The sequence below is a fragment of the Strongylocentrotus purpuratus genome, unplaced genomic scaffold (assembly GCF_000002235.5).
Source record: "Strongylocentrotus purpuratus isolate Spur 01 unplaced genomic scaffold, Spur_5.0 spur5_scaffold_6, whole genome shotgun sequence".
NCBI lineage: Eukaryota > Metazoa > Echinodermata > Echinoidea > Camarodonta > Strongylocentrotidae > Strongylocentrotus > Strongylocentrotus purpuratus.
The window spans coordinates 55,037,479-55,054,310 of NW_022145612.1; the positions used below are offsets into that span (position 1 = coordinate 55,037,479).

The following is a 16,832-nucleotide window of genomic DNA, read 5'->3' on the forward strand; positions in this document are numbered from 1 at the left end:
AAAACCTAAAAGAGAGAGAGAAGGAAGGGAAAGGAATGGGAAAGAGGAGAGAAAGGGAAAGAAAAAAAAGAGAAAGAAAAAAACGTAGGGGAGATCACTTGCCAACAAAGTGTAAATCAGGGGGGGGGCACATGGCGTACTAATTGGGGAGGGGGTCGGGGAAAATAAAATTCAAACGTGGTTTATTTCTAATTCCATAACGGTGGTTTACACATAATACTGAAATGACATAATTTTCCGAGATTTTTTAGTAAATTATACTTTTTATGCGTTTGTGTAAAATGACACATTCCTTAATTTACAGCCAGGCAAGAAATATGCTTCTTGAGATGCCTAGGGGCCTACACGTCAGGGCCCGCGGAACCGCGGGGATCGGGAGCCTTGAGGTCCCTCCCCCCCCCCTCCACTTTTTTTGAAATAGTATATAAAGAGAAATGGAAAGAAAGAGAGCAAGTAAGAAAAAATAGTTAACTGCCAGTGTCACAACAAATAAGGTATTAACCGTAAACTAAACGCCTAAAATCCCTGAGCTTCCGGGGCTCTGGCCTGGACCCAACCGAGGGCCCTAAGTCGGGCCTCTTGATACCCAGCTGTCCGTAATTTAGTGCCTAAAACCCTTGAGCCGAGTCGAGAACGGTACAGCGAATCGTCTTCTTTCTTTAATAATTTTAATGAAACGTCAAAGCTTTCGCTTCGAGCGGGAGGGGGGGGGGGGGGTGGAACCGAATTCAGACAAGAATTAAGAATCGAGAATGGTACAACGAATCGTCTTCTTTCTCTAATACTTTAATGTAACGTCAAAGCTTCCGCGCTTCGTGCAAGAGGAGGGGGTGGGGCTGGCTTCAGACAAGGATTAAGAGTCGAGAACGGTACAACGAATCGTCTTCTTTCTCTAATGATTTAATGAAATGTCAAAGCTTCCGCGCTTTGCGCGGACGGGGGGGGGGGGGGGGTAAAATGAATTCGGACGAGTTTTATTTTCGAGAACGGTACAACGAAACGTCTTATTTTCTAATAATTCAATGGAACGTCAAAGCTTCGCATATCGCCCTCGAGGGGGAAACTGAATTCAGACGAAGTTTATGAGTCGAGAATGGGCAACGAATCGCCTTCTTTCTCTAATGATTTAATGAAACGTAAAAAACTTCCGCGCTTCGCGCGGCAGGGGGGTAAACTGAATTCAGACGAGGATTATTTTCGAGAACGGTACAACGAATCGTCTTCTTTATCTAATACTGTAATGAAACGTCAAAGCTTCCGCGCTTCGTGCAAGGGGGGGGGGGGGTAACTCAATTCAGACGAGGATTATTTTCGAGAACGGGCAACGAATCGCCTTCTTTCACTAATGATTTAATGAAACGTCAAAGCTTCGGCGCTTTGCGGAGGAGGGAGTGGGAAAATCGCCCCCCCTGCACCCCCCCCCCCATTACGTCAATGCCGGTCACCATTACGTACCAATATTTGGCTCACATAATTTCAAATTTGCCCCCCCCCTAAGAAATCCTGGATCCGCGCCTGCCCGTGATGACATTCTCTCCATTTCTTCCCGTTTTGCACATAATGTCCTCTTCATTATTCGGAGCAACCGTATTTACATTCTTCTTTACTTTTAGTCTTTACCATATCCTTCCAAAACACAGGGGCGGATCTAGCTTTTTGCTAAGGGTGGGGGGGGGGGTAAACCAAATACGATGTGGAGCATCGTCCACGAGCCGCGAAGCGGCGAGGCGATTTTTTGGTGCTATTTTGAACCCCCGTTAGTGATGTTTTCCTGGCATCTACTGAAATCTACTACTACTGTGTAGGTCTGGACACATGAGAGCATTTTTCTATGCACATCACATTTTCACTTGGCAGCCCAAGGGGGATCGGGGGATTAAACCCCCTAAACCGCATAGATCCACCCCTGCAACATCTATGCTGATCTTCTTCTCAATATTGATTTATTGGTCGAGTTACATTATTTGCTGGTCTTTTAGAACAACCAGATTTCAGAGGATTCACACTTTTCACGACGAAAAACTTCTCCATGTTTCAGTCTTGCGCGATCGTCTCCAGCTCCAGCAGATATTGGGCGTCAGCGTGCACACCGGTACGTACTACCGGCGCAGTATGACGGCCGCATTAGCTGTGCACTGCGAGCTTCCGTTGTTTGTATCGGTAATACTCATAGAGATGGGAGAGAAAGCGCCATCTAAGTTCCATTTCATTGGTTTAAGGTTTGAAAATTGATACTCAATATTGTGTAAAAGTTATATAAGAAAAGATAATCTTTTTTTTATAATTCCACGGGGGCGATTTTTTATTTTGCAATCGCCCCCGTGGGCAACCTGACGGGGGCGATTATGGAGCTCACGGGGGCGAATCGCCCATCGCCCCCGTGCATTTTGAGCGCTGCTAATAATTCAATGAAACGTCAAAGCTTCGAAGCGCGGAAGGGGGAAAACTGAATTCAGACAATGATTAACAACCGAGAACGGTACAACGAATCGTCTTCTTTCTCTAATAATTTAATTAAATGTAAAAGCTTCCGCGCTTCGCGCGGGAGAGGGGGGGGGGGGAGCTCAATTCAGACAAGGATTAAGAGTCGAGAACGGTACTCTTTCTCTAATGATTTAATGAAACGTTAAAGCTTCCGCGCTTCGCGCGGGAGGGGGTATGGAAACCGAATTCAGACAATGATTAAGAATCGAGAACGGTACAATGAATAGTCTTCTTTCTCTAATAATTTAATGAAACGTCAAAGCTTCCGCGCTTCGCGCTGGAGGGGGGGGGGGGAAACTCAATTCAGACAAGGATTAAGAGTCGAGAACGGTACTCTTCTCTAATGATTTAATGAAACGTCAAAGCTTCCGCGCTTCGCGCGGGGGGGGGGGGGGGTATGGAAACTGAATTCAGACAATGATTAAGAATCGAGAACGGTACAACGAATCCGTCTTCTTTCTCTAATAATTTAATGAAACGTTAAGCTTCTGCGCTTTGCGCTGGAGGGGGGAATCTGAATTCAGAGAAAGATTGAGGGTCGAGAATGGAACAACGAATTATCTTCTTTCTCTAATAATTTCATTAAACTATGAAAGGTCAATGCTTCGCGCGGGAGGGGGAAAACTGAATTCAGACAAAAGGAATAGGAGTCGAGAATGGTACAACAAATCGTCTTCTTTCTCTAATAATTTATATCAATTAATGAAAGGTCAAAACTTCCGCGCTTCGCGCGTAATGGGGGGGGGGGGGGGAGGGGGAGGGGAACAGCGAGCTGCCCGAATATGAATTTGTTATATCTTTTCTCGTATATTTTGCTAATAAATAACACTTTCACAAAATACATATTATCCTCAAATTTTTGCTCGCTCGCTTCGCTCACTAGCCAAATTGTGAAACTAGAAAATTACTTTTCGGGCGAGAGGCTTCAGCCCCCCCCCCCCCCCCGATGAAAATGTCAAAAAAATTACATATGGTGCTTCTAATATGACATTGTCAGTTTTGGTATGTTGAGTTGAAAAACGGTCTGCGCAATTTTCAAATTTCCGGCCCCCCCTATTGGAAAATCCTGGATCCGCGCCTGCCCCCCCCCTTTTTTTTCTCTCCAAAAAGTGCCCTTTTTTTTAGGGTAAACGCCCACTTTGAAAGATGTACAGCTGACCCAATGCAATGTGCGAACATAACAATTATGTAATCCGAACATGATTTCTATTGGATACACACTAGGGTATTGAAATTGCATATTTAAATTTTTGTAATAGTTGCGATAGTGTTATAGTAAGTTGCAGGCAAAGAGTTCACTGAAAGTGTTTTCTTTCTTCAATAATTGTTGAATATAAGACCTATCAGTAGCGGAGGAATTTCTGAAAAAGATTTGAGAGATAGCTAAAAAGGGAGGAAGAGAAAGAAAAAAAAATCAAAAATTTACCATGACCACATTCCTTGCTTCTGTAAACAGTTTGCCTTTCATCAAAAAATGTATTTCTTAAATAATAACATTTTGGCCTACATGTATACCATTTTACAGCTAAGAAGAAGATGAAAGCCAAACAAAAATCTGTTACTACTTCCAAAAAAAAGAAAGAAGGGAAATTAAAGATTCTTTTTAACGAGATTAAATCATAATTATGATAGTTAATCGATACAACTATGGTTAGTTAACTTTGTTATAGCCTTATAACAAAAATGTACTATAGACCTAACAGAAAATCGTCATTGGTCTACCGATATGATTTCCACAAAATGCCTGAGTCCCTTTAATTTGCACAGTTCTCAGTTTTAATTTCCCCTTTTCTTTCTTTCTCCCTGTTTCTTTCCTTCTCCCTGTTTCTTTCTTCCTTCATTCCTTTCTGTCTTCCATTCATTTTCTTCATTCTTTTTTTCTTCATGCTTCCTAAATGTGTAAGAGCTTCTCTCTCTCTCTCTCTCTCTCTCTCTCTCTCTCTCTCTCTCTCGTTTCCCACCATTTCTATCCCGCTGTGTACCTTCTAGTTTATATTATTTTATAATCTAATAATGCCGAAACTGTAACCCGTAAAAAACGAAATACAGGCTTGCACCTTTTCCCCATTTTGGGGGGGTTAAAAGCGTGTACGTATATATTGAGCTTTGCTCTAGCACATCGACTATATAGATGATACTCTCATCTCTCTTATATACTCTATAAGTATTTATCTCTCTCTCTTCTCATACATCTTTCAAAGTGCATATTCTTATAATTAAAGAAAACAAATATTGACATTTATTTAGCAGCTATAATCATGCAAAGTAGCAATCTTCTGCTTATTTAAAGTATAGTTAAGCTGGCTAGCGGATTTCTAGTATGGAACTGTTTGGGATTGTATTTCAGCTTGTTATGACATAGGGTAACTAGACTAATATAAGCGCAATATTCAATGTTTTCATGCAAATATGGCCATCGCGCCTCCTCTTTCTTTCTTTCATTCCTTTTTTTTTTTTCTTTTTTCTTTCCTTCCTTAAATCCCTTCTTTCTTTCTCTCTTCCTTCCTTTCTTTCTTTCCTGTTTTTATCTTCTTTCTTTCTTAGTCTAAAATTCTACAAGGAGAGATAAAATTTACATCATGGTGTACGTTCGTACGTACCGTACGTACGTACGTACCACTGGATCCGTACCACTGCACTGGACTCATACATTGTAGACCAAAACGTACGTGCAATGGGCGCGCGCTAATGTCATATCGGATCATCTTGACTCAGATCAGATCAATCGGCTCAGCTCAAGCTTCAATTTCGAGGAGGAGAACGATCTTGGACCTGATTTCGGATTTCGCGACTGAAAAAAGTGAGGTAATGTATGCCGATAAATTTTCTGGATCAATAATTATAATTCACCGATCGTCCGAATGCGAAAGTTTACATAGATCTATGTCTGTGATTCACCATTCCTCGCATCACATCTCCACAACATCGTTGAGTGATTTCAAGTTCTGTGTTGAAAGCTGGAGCATGGTGTTGGTGTTGTGAGAACACTACCACCAAGTGCACCAGCCACAACACCGAACTTGAAATCAGGCTAGTGTTGGGATTGACCGTGGGAAATATGTTCAGAAACCTATCCAAAATTTGACCCGAACTCAGCTCAGGCGTGGAGATAGTCTACCCTACTAAAACTAATTTAAACATAGATCTAGGTCTAGATGAAGTAAATATTCATTGAGTGATTTCAAGTACGGTGTTCGGTGTTGTTGTTGGTGTTGAGAGCGCGGAAAGGCTGCTGAACCGAGCTCCAACGCCGACGGTCAGTTTAGAAGGACGATACCGATCACATGTGCACGTTATCGATGGCTCAACACCAACCTCAACAGCGAGTGACGTCCTACTCTACACGCGAAAAGTCTTGCGATTAAAAGCATAGAATCTAGTCCATTCTAGACCGAAAGCTTCAGTCTCTATAATCGTCGGTTGTTCCACTGAGACTACGTCTGGCTCCACTAGACCTCCGGTTATAGAGACTGAACGATCGCCTATACCATCGTGTGTTGAAGATATCACGGCTAGATTTTAGCCGCTAGGCCCCTCCCACAAACATGACAAACTGGCCACGGCCGTATTGTTATGCCCCCAAAATCCCCCAAAATGTCATTATACCTCGTCCATATCCAATTTTAAATTAGGCCTAGGCTATAATACATCGGTTCCACTTACTAACTTGATTGAAATAATCCGTTTAATGGTCCCTTTTAAGGAAATTATGGGTCAAAATCGACATCCATGTTGAAAATCTTGCAAGCCGTGTTAAACTCTCGCTGCCGTCAATCTCATCCCTTCTAGTCTACGCCGAAGGCAAAATGATTATGAAGGAAAAACTGTGATAACGCCATTACGAACGTGTAGATGGCGCAAACGACGTGTAAACGACATTGTTACTATTATTTGTGACTAGTTCACAAGCACAAATCGGCGCCTTCAGTTAAATCACCTTCCTGCTTTTTCACACGGCCAAAAAAAAAAAAAAAAAAAACGATTTTTTTTTTTTTTTTTTTTTTTTTTTTTTTTTTTTTTTTTTTTTTTTTTTTTTTTTTTTTATAATAATTTTTTTTAAAAAATGTTTTAATTTTATTTGTTTTATTTTTATTTTTATTTTTTTAATAAATCGTTTAACCGAAAACCGTCCGTTTTGACAGGCGGTTAAACGGAATTGGAGATATCCGTGATGTTACAGCACTAATACAAGTACATACCGATGGTGGGTTGCGGGCGGGTCTGAGACATCACTCCAGCAAAACATGGTAGTCAATGCTAATGCGTATTGACCTCTAGCGTTGCATAGTCTACATGTGTGAATCAAACAATCAATTGTTTTAACTTTTACAATGGTAAAATACTATCAAATCATTAGGTTTAATAATCATATACCATTTTGGTACATGATTTTAATACTAAAATGGAAAGAACTTTCGTAAATTTACTTTTAAAGCCCCTTTCCCCCTTCCTTCTCGAGAGACGACTGCTTAGTTCCCTCCTCCAGATATCGATAAAATCTCTCTACCAGTGACGTCATTTAAAGCAATTGCGCAATATCCGACGGGTGGCTGTCTATCTCGCATGCGCAAATAGCCTGCTGCTGACCTGTGTCACTGTTCAGGTTAACAACCGATCGCAACAATAAACAAATGAGATGTAATGGGCATTGAAGTCTCCCTTCATTTTGAAAAAATTTCATGAAATTATTATTAGAAAATGGCGGGAAAATAGCTGAATACGGTTGGCCCAATCGGTGAAAGTAGGCTCAAATATTTGCAAAACCTAGAGACCTACAATGTACAGTGATTTCCAATCCCTTTAAGGTGGCACACACAATTCTGTCTTAAGACAGTCGGATCAATCAAGCAAGTTGGGCTTTGACCAGAATAAGATAGCCAAGTTAGAATCAACTCTGCTGGTATGAAAAGGCCTTGTAAAAGAACAGGGGGCTGTATCAGGTTATTCGAGTCCCATCTCCATTTCAAGGAAATAAGTAGAAATTGTGTCTTCTTTGTGACCAAGCAAATAGGTCTACTTTCCATGTTTACAATATGGTCTTACAGTATTTGTGGTCCTAAATATAGGGGGAAATGTGCATTTCTGCAGGAGAGCACTACTGTATATACATGTATAATTATTAAAACAGTTGAAGACATGTTTTGCCAGAGCGATAACTCCTACCAACAGTGTCCTATATGGCATTAAAAGATTATTTTTAAATATTGTAAATTTTGTCTTTGACCTACCAGTATTACTATAAAGTTATAAACACATTTTCACCAACACTGTGCTAATACCTCTAAAGACAAAATTGAGCTTCGGTCATGACTCGTAAGATTACACTAAAAAAGAGAATGTCTAAAAGCAATTGGAAAAGGATGATTGTGTCGGGGGAACAAATGTGCATGTGAACTAATTTTAGATATCTGAAAAACTCTGAATCATCAAAATGACGAGAAGTTGACTCAATAAAGCTGAAAGATATGGGTATATGAGACTGCACATTCATTTACATACATAATAAGATTGGAAAATTCACAAATTATTTCTCATCTTTACCAGAAATGAATCTTCTCTTTGAATACCCACTTTGTTCATAAAGCCTGATGCTGAAGACTTTCTAGTCACTCCTAAAGTAATATACAGGGGTTAATGAAAGGCCAGCTGAAAAAATCATTAAGGTTTCTGGTTGAGTGCATTGCCTCGAGAGCCCATCTGGCCCTATACAAAGTTTATGCCTACCCAAGATCATTTTGTATATTTCAAATTCAATTGCAGTTGTGTACACTATTGAAATGGGATGAAATCTAATTGATATTGCCATTATGTTGGAGTGATATAATGAAATTGAATCATATGTTATAGACTCTTGGATCACATCTCTGGTATACCACATGGTTGGGCAGGTGAATGGCTTTGCTTAAATTCCAAATTTCTGATTCACAATAATGATGATATATTAGAATGGCAAAGAAGAATAAGTGACTCTCAAGAGATACAGTATAACACCTTTTTTTACATGTTCTTCTTGTTGAGTTCTTAATGCAAACTTTTTTTCTTCATTTTTCTCTCCAATTTATTTCTTACATCTCTCTGTAGGATTGGATTCGGATCTTGATTGGCTCATTAATAAACATGTGAATTCATATCATGAGCTGGAAGAGACTCTTGACCCTCTTACACCTAACCTACTCCTAGCTTCAAGGACAAACTGTTAATTCAATGCCACTGCTACCAAACACTTCCGCGTCTCATACAGGCATCATCTGTAACATTACCAGGTAGAGCATGACAGGAAAATTCATTCCCAAGATGGGGCGAAAATATCAGACTGGGTTCCTGTCTGTACTCATTCCTCTAGCACTGATGAGCGTGGTGGTATTCAATGCAGATGAATTCAGAAGGGCAGGGAGAAATATCTATTTGTACTATCACCCTCGCCGTAGCTCTGCAGCACAATCCAATTCTGTGTATGGAGGTAATGATAAACCTGTTGCCCATGTAAAGAGACTCCTAGCCAAGGAAGAGATTACAGACACTGCCAAGTATTCTTCACAGGATATGAACACTGCTATCAATGGGGTAACTTATAATGAAAATCGAGTGCTTTATAAATTTTATAAAGCAACGCAGGACCCTTCGTACGATTGCGTGATTAGAATCCTCAAGTACCGCAGACCAAAGGCTGAAGAAGTTTACTTGAATAATGATGAATGGATGAGGTCTAAATGTGAAGGTATGCCATGCAGTGTAGAAACGAGATACAGTCTGAACATGAAGGATTTCTGGGATTCAGATGTCGTTGTTATAATGCCAGGGAATGAGGGGAATTTTGAGTGGAAGTATCTCCTTAGGTCTAGGCCCCCAGGACAACTGTGGGCACTGTACTCCAGAGAGAGTCCTGTGCATGAGCCACAGTTCACTCCACCGTCTTCTTTGTTCAAAGGTAACCCTTACAACCTCAGCATGACGTACCGGTCAGGGTCAGATGTCGACTTGTCCTATGGGCATTTTGTGCGAGATAGTCCTAGCAACGTGAAAGGAGGAACAAAGTCACGGCTGATGATGTGGATGGCATCACGATGCGAACCATTAGGATGGGAGAGAACCAAGTTTGTCCATAATTTGCAGGAGCATCTGGATGTGCACATTTATGGAAAGTGTGGAACATTTGAGTGTCCAAAGCACGATTGGGACAACTGCCTGATAGAGATGCAGAAATACAAGTTCTATCTATCACTCGAGAACAGTGAATGCTCTGAGTACATCACTGAAAAGTTCTGGAGCAATGCATTCGCCACAGGCATGGTTCCCATTGTCTTTGGGGCAAGGAAAGAAGATTACGTAAGGACAGCACCACCACATTCCTTTATTCATCTCAACGACTTCAGCACAATGGAAGAATTTGTGGAATACATTAATTTATTGGATCGGAATGAGACTCTGTATAATAAATATTTTGAGTGGAAAAAGTTCGGAAGGACTTACATGGGTACAGGGTTCAGAACTGCATTGAATTCTCAAAATCTCTGTAACTTGACCAAAAAGCTGGTGGAGATTACATTGTACCCAGAGAATTCTTGGAGAGGGAGGACCCCTGATTTTGGAAAATGGTGGAATCCTACATGTGAGCACCAGACAGAATTATTAGGTGTAAATATATAGATTGAGATGAAGGTACTGTACAATGTACATGTACATGTGTAGAAAGTTTTATTCAGAAAGAGGTCAAGCAAAACTAAAGCAAGGAAGTGAAGACGAAACAGGTATCCTGCCCAAGGCACCATTCATAGAAACCATTTTCAAACAGTCATGTGTTGGTTTGTTTCATGAAATGAAAGATCACCGAGAGTAGAATATAATGAAAGAACTCTATTTAATTATGGTAAAAGCCAAAAAGAACAGATTGTATGCTTCAACTAATAAATGGTGTCAAATTGGCAAATGATTAAAAAGTAGATCAATATTGATATATTTTGAGAAGGAAACCATTCTCACCTCTTGAGGAGAATAATATGAAATTATAAGACAATGCAGTTTCATTTGAAAAGTTTGTGGACTTCCTATCACAACACATTGCACGTGTATATCATATTTATTAGTGTGACTGAGATGTTGGCCAAGTCTTACTCGTATTACAGTTTCATAAGATGCTGCCATAGTCTGCAGTATCATTTATTTAGCAGCAAACAAACAAAAAGTGTACTGTTTATCTTATTTTGCAGGATTATTTGTTTTGAAACAAACGGTTGTGTCTTTTGATTTATTAGTGCTGCATTGTTGTTCTCCTAAAAATTGTATGCAAGGAAATTAAAATTGGGGGTTTAAATTCAGTATTTGGAGGCTTTGGAAGTTGTCAAAAAATTATTTTGTTTTCATATCTGTTCTGAAGAAAGCTGAAATATTAGATGCAATATAATGCTAAACTTACATTTACTTTGTGTACTTGTACATGTACCTAGTTTAATCACTATAAAGACAAACCTAAATTCTATGGCTATATGTAAATTTTGTTGATGTATTTCGTTATTTGTCAAGATGTCTTATTGTTGATCTATGCTATGCTATGCTATGCTATGTAACATTGAGATACATTGTACATGTACTTCCTTTACATGTCTTTTGCAAAGAATGTGTTTAACATCGGAACTACATACACTTTCTGCTTCTCAACATTCAGATTCAATCACTGCAAGCCAGGTACTCGTAAACGCAGTAAATGTTTTAATAGTAATAATAATATTCAGCTTTTATATAGCGCTTAAATACATCGACGATGTCTCTTAGTGCTTAACAGATATATTATTACACAGTTCATCGGATTCAGGCTTGCTCGCACACAATGTACATGTATGCACATTCTCCACTCCCTGGGGAGCATTCCAGCCAGGCGTCACTTTTTACAAGCGCACACTTGCTCATTTAATCATATTAACTTTCGCATCAGTCCTAACGGGTACCAATTTAACACCTGGGTGGGGAGTGGAAAATGTAGATTAACGTCTTGCCAAAGGGCACGAGTGCTGCGGCGGGACTTGAACCCGTACCTTGTGATCTGCAGTCTGGTGACTTAATACTCATCTACAACATATTTGTTAGCCCAAGTTCATTTAACTAAAGAGAATGTGATAATTAAGCCGCAATGACAGGCTTACATTGTATATATTAAGAGAAGGGGCAGTTGGCATCAGATAAATCTAACACATAGAACCTGTAAAGGCAACTTTTTTTTATGGTGGACTTGTGTATTAATGTGCATGTATCCTGGGGCACATTAGGAGAAAAAAAAGGGGATTTTTTTTTTTTTTAAATAAATATTATCGTTGTTCATAATAAATAATTATTCTTCAGGTTTTTGACATGTCCATGTACAGTAGTGTTGCAAATGCGTCAGCAAACATGAAACGTACATAAATGTATATGAATTTTTCAGACATGTTTGACTTGGTGTTTGTCCTAGTGCTGTCAAAGTACATTGTAATATTTGAACTTTCTTCAAAACCATAGCTAACTTTAGTGTACATGTACCTGTAGACTTGAGAGATAGTTACACCAGCGGAAGTTGTTGCTCATTGGTCAGTATCATGGAGCCTGAAATAAGTCCTCCTTTTGAGAATAATATATATGATTTATGGAACGTCAAATTCACATGAGTAAAAAAAAGTTCTATAGTCCAAAGAGATGAAATCTTGTAAAGGCAGAGTTGTTGGAGCTCAGCGAACTACATGTATTATGAGTTCCATGATTTAACCTATGGCCGCGCTCACGTAACCCATGTCACTACTGTTTCTTTCAATATGCTACTGTATGTTTGTCCATACCCCCCCCCCCCCCCCTCTTCCCCTGCCCCAATTTCTCTCCTAGTTGATAGTTTCTTAATTCTGTACAAATAAATTGGACACTAACACATTATTGATATAAATGGTGAATGGAGACTGAATTATATGCTACATTGGTCAAGTAAAAATAAGTATCGCAGAAATATTTTAAACAACATGTTTATGTATCATTTTAAGCATTTATTTATTCAGCTCAAACTAACAGTATTATTAATGTTAAATGTTTAATTTCCCAAATACTTCCGCTGTGTTATGATGTAGTAAAGAAATACATGTACCTCAGTTTCAGTACTGTGTCAGTTGCATAGTATATCAGAGAAGAAAAATCAAAATAAATTAGGATGAGGAAATATGGGAAATAAAAGTTATCTCAATTTTTGTTATGAAAATGTTGCTATTGATCAAGATAATTACCATGTAATTACCTTTTATTACACCAATCATTAAAATACTTGAAGTATTTTGACTTGACATGGCAGACAAGGGTTGAGGGACACCACTACCATCTTGGAGTATTTAACACTTTTGTAATATTTATTTTTAAGTCAACATTGCATTTTGTAATGTTTTGGTGCATTTCATGAAGCTATTTTACTAAATGAAAATGTCAGTCATATGAAACATTCAAATTGTCAGTTATTTTATGTCAGCTCAAAAAGAAAATGTATGTGTGCTAATTTTGTTGTTTTTGCTCAAAGCAGTTTGACTGTAATTATCATTGTGTTCACTGCTATTGTCTTCTTGCAAGCCAACTCGCAGACAAAAAAATAGCTTGACAGAAACTAACTTGTTCAACAGTTAAAATAGTCTTCTTTTTCTTCCAATCTGGATAAAAAAATACACACTTGCCATCAAGATTGTGTAGTTATTGTGTACGGTATTCAAATTATTTATGGATTCAAGTGATTACTACGATTATTGCCCTCATTTTAATTGTTTCAAATCATTGTTATCTATCCCTATCCAAACAAACCATCTTATGTTTAAAAGCCAATTTTTATATTTCTACAATATCCTCAATTGATAAATGAAATAGACGGCGGCAAACCCAAGTTGCTAATTTTTGTTAGAACAGAACTGATTTCATTATTGCTTGAAATTACCCTGTTTTCTGTCATTTTGAAAGAATCCAGTCCTGAATATGGTTACCGGTATTGGTAAAATAAAACGCGGTACCCTACTACCTGGTACATTTTGATAGGCATGGTCAAGAGGCACAAATTCTCATACGGATTGTACACTAATGGTTGGAGATGTCTGTCAAAATGGCAATCTGACATTTGCTCTGGTGACATTTGCTTCAGGCTTTATTTCGTTAAAGAGATTTTGTTTTAAGATCATTCATCAGGAAAACTGAAGCACACATTTTCAGATTTTGTCTGTTTTATTTATTTGTTTATTTATTTCGTTTTATTTCAACAGGGTAGCCCCATCAGTAATTAAAATACTGTTATACTTGTTGAATAAAAAAATTTAAAAAAACTTTAATCTTTTAATGAAAAATCCAGAATTTTTACCGGTTTTGAAATATGCAGTACTTCCATTTGCCAATATAGCATAATGCATCTTATAGTATAGTACGTCAATGTTTAATTTGTCTTGCTGAAATGTCTGAATATTTTTGTACTAAAATAAAAATCATTGTGAGGTTAAGATGGAGTTGCTAACAAAATAAAAATGTATTAAAAACCTTATTTAATATGGATGTGTTTTCAGCATTGTCTCCATACACAGTAGATGATTGTCGTATGTGATATCTGAGGAATGGGAGATCCATGAGAAAGACCTTGAGAGGGAGTGAAGGGAAAAGGGAATGGAAGATAGTTTATAACTATAAGTCCTTTCTAAATAGGATTGCATTCACCTGCATAAAGCTATTGAATTTCAGTACTCACAATTCCATACACTTTGTGTTCATTGTTGCTTGCTTGCTATGTCTGACAATCTATAAACATCAGTCGTCTCCAAAGTATGATATCTGGGGGGTGTTTCACAAAGATCCTAAGTTGAACTTATCTCTAAGTTGGACTTAACAATTATGGAAAGCCGTTAGCATCTTTGAATTTTTTTTTGTAAAAGTTATTTTAAAGGCATAGAATGTTGATTTGAATCATTCATATTTTTTATTATCAAGGAGATTACATGTTCTTGATGTGAAATTTTTAAAAAGTCTGAAATACTTGAATTTTGCTTTTATATATATTTAATCTTAAGGCTACAAATGGCTCTCTATAATATTTAAGTCCGACTTAGAGTTAAGTTTGACTTGGGATCTTTGTGAAACACCCCCAGGTCTAAGTATCTTTTGAGCTATATTGTCATTGAAGTAGGAAAATATATTTGAAGTCTATCTTTCATCTGAAATATTACACTAGAGGACATAGCATCATGAACACAAGAGAGAGAGACAGACAGAGAAAGTAGGGGGAGGAGGGCTGAGGAATGAGAAAAACCTAGAGAATGGCAGAGAAAGAGAGGAAGCTGGAGAGAGATACTTCCTATACAATAGTTTCTCTTGAAAACTCCTAAGTGTTCTGGAGGTTTGTCTGACATAGCAACAAATAATGCATGCAAAGTAATCCGATCAATTTTGCATAGTAAGTGAATTAAATATGTAGTTGGTAACCAGGGGTTCAGGAGAGGAATAAACACATACCGGTACATTGAAATGCATTAGTAAACGGGTCATATTTATGTCAATGAAGACGTGAATTTTTAAGTCTGAGGTTGCTACCTGTCCGCTACCTGTGTTATTCAAATATGCATATAACGTCAATTAATTAATAAAGATATAAAGCACATGCAAAAAATACTTACAAGCAAACAAGGAAATATAACAATATTTTTGTTACTGTGAAGGACGGTTAAAAGAGCAATCGTGACATAGCAACAATAGGTATAATTTCTTTGATGTGTTATTCCTTTGCACAGTAGAGACTCTTTCTCCTTGTCTGTGGGAGGACGAGCCCTTTCAATATCCTTACAGGAAAAATAAAGAGGCTTGGGCTGTATTGTCATTTTTAGAGAAGTAAACATTTAATCCTGGAAAATGGAAAGTAAAATAATACCGCTTTTCAAACTACTGTAATGTGTTATGCATGAAGTAAACATATTAAAGATTTGTGCGCGAACGCGTACCACTAATGTCAGGGCCAGCTTATATACAGTGTGCTCTTTTAGGGATGAGAAATCCATTTACATAATTGAGCTGTAATTGTCAAATATATTGGAGAGAATAAAATTGAAGCCAGTCGAGGCCAGTATCTTAGTGTGGTCTAGCGCCATCTTCCCTCTAAAACATTACAGTACAGCATAACATTACAGTAGAGTATAAGATTACATTTTAGCACATGAAAGTGTAAAAGTGAGAGGAGAGATGAATGGAGAAAACAATAGCGAGAGAGAGAAAGAGGGGGAGAGGGAGGGGGAGATAAACTTGCGAAAGAGAAAAAGAGAAGGAGTAAGAGGGGAACAGGAAAGAGACAGACAGATGGAGGATTTAAAAGAGAAAGAAAGAAATTTGAGTGAACCTCAAAGTACTTGCCTGCTCTCAAACATCTTTACCATTACAGTGAAAATTCACGGAAACATGTTTTAGTTAGTGAATATTTCTTTATTGTTCTTGGATTTATTCCCAGTTCGTTTATCATAATCATTTGACTACAAGTAAAATAAAGACATCCTTCACAACTAATACTATGTGTGTTTGTATCAATTAGAGACTCATCATGTACACTTGTATAACACAAGCACACAAAATTCATTTCAGATATGTACAATTGTTTTCCAAGTCTCTGTTTAATATGAACAAGTTCCAGTTTCTAAAAATCTCTGCTACTCTAGCAAGAGTCATTCATGGCCATTCAATATATTATACACAATCATATACAAGGAAGGGTGTCCACAGATATGAATGGAAACAATAGTACAATACTACATATTTATCCATTCCTTTCAATAAAGCACTGAAAATTAAATGCTTAATCCAAGGAATTATTTCATACCAGTTCATCACAAAAGAACCAAAGTTACAAATATATACAGGGAAAAAAAATTCACAAGGTATCAAAATATGTCTTAAAAGTAGACTGTTCTGCCAACCGACCTGTTTTCAAATTAAAAAAAAAAATTCACAACACAACAAATATTTGTTATAGGTATTGCATTAAAGTTAACAAGTTTGAGAATGCCATGACTTGCATAGATTCCTGTCATTTCCTTGGGGGGGGGGGGGGGGGTCATAAGAGGGTGGTACAAGCCACATAGAGAATGGGTAGCTTTAACTATAATTAGATCAAAACTATTAATTCTAAGATGAATCACAAATTCAATGTAGTTCAGATAACTATTCATTGACACTTTTCGATTGCTTTCAATCATTCTGCATATCATGCATACTGGTCATTCAACCCCCTTGTCATTATTTGAATGGTAAATGGTTTTTATTTTGCTGCAGTGGTTTGTTTAAGTGGTTAACTATGCAGTATGTTAACAGATTTCACTGACAGGCATGTACAACTGCATGAA

General features: G+C 37.9%; 1 protein-coding gene across 2 annotated transcripts; it reads left to right on the forward strand.

The window, feature by feature from the left end:
* Positions 1-5,147: 5,147 nt before the first annotated feature.
* LOC753631 (galactoside 3(4)-L-fucosyltransferase) lies at positions 5,148-14,008 on the forward strand. Of its 2 annotated transcripts, none has more exons than XM_001182914.4 (2): positions 5,148-5,289; positions 8,566-14,008. In XM_001182914.4, exon 2 carries the CDS (start codon positions 8,755-8,757, stop codon positions 10,129-10,131), a length of 1,377 nt encoding a protein of 458 aa, XP_001182914.3. In that variant the 5' UTR covers positions 5,148-5,289; positions 8,566-8,754; the 3' UTR covers positions 10,132-14,008. The 2 variants fall into 2 exon arrangements, with proteins under 2 accessions (XP_001182914.3, XP_030828130.1); XM_030972270.1 differs by having other exon boundaries at positions 5,148-5,284.
* Positions 14,009-16,832: the final 2,824 nt, after the last annotated feature.

Excerpts from the sequence above, each read along its gene's own strand:
- LOC753631 (XM_001182914.4), top strand. The coding sequence starts at position 8,755 with ATGACAGGAAAATTCATTCCCAAGATGGGGCGAAAATATCAGACTGGG.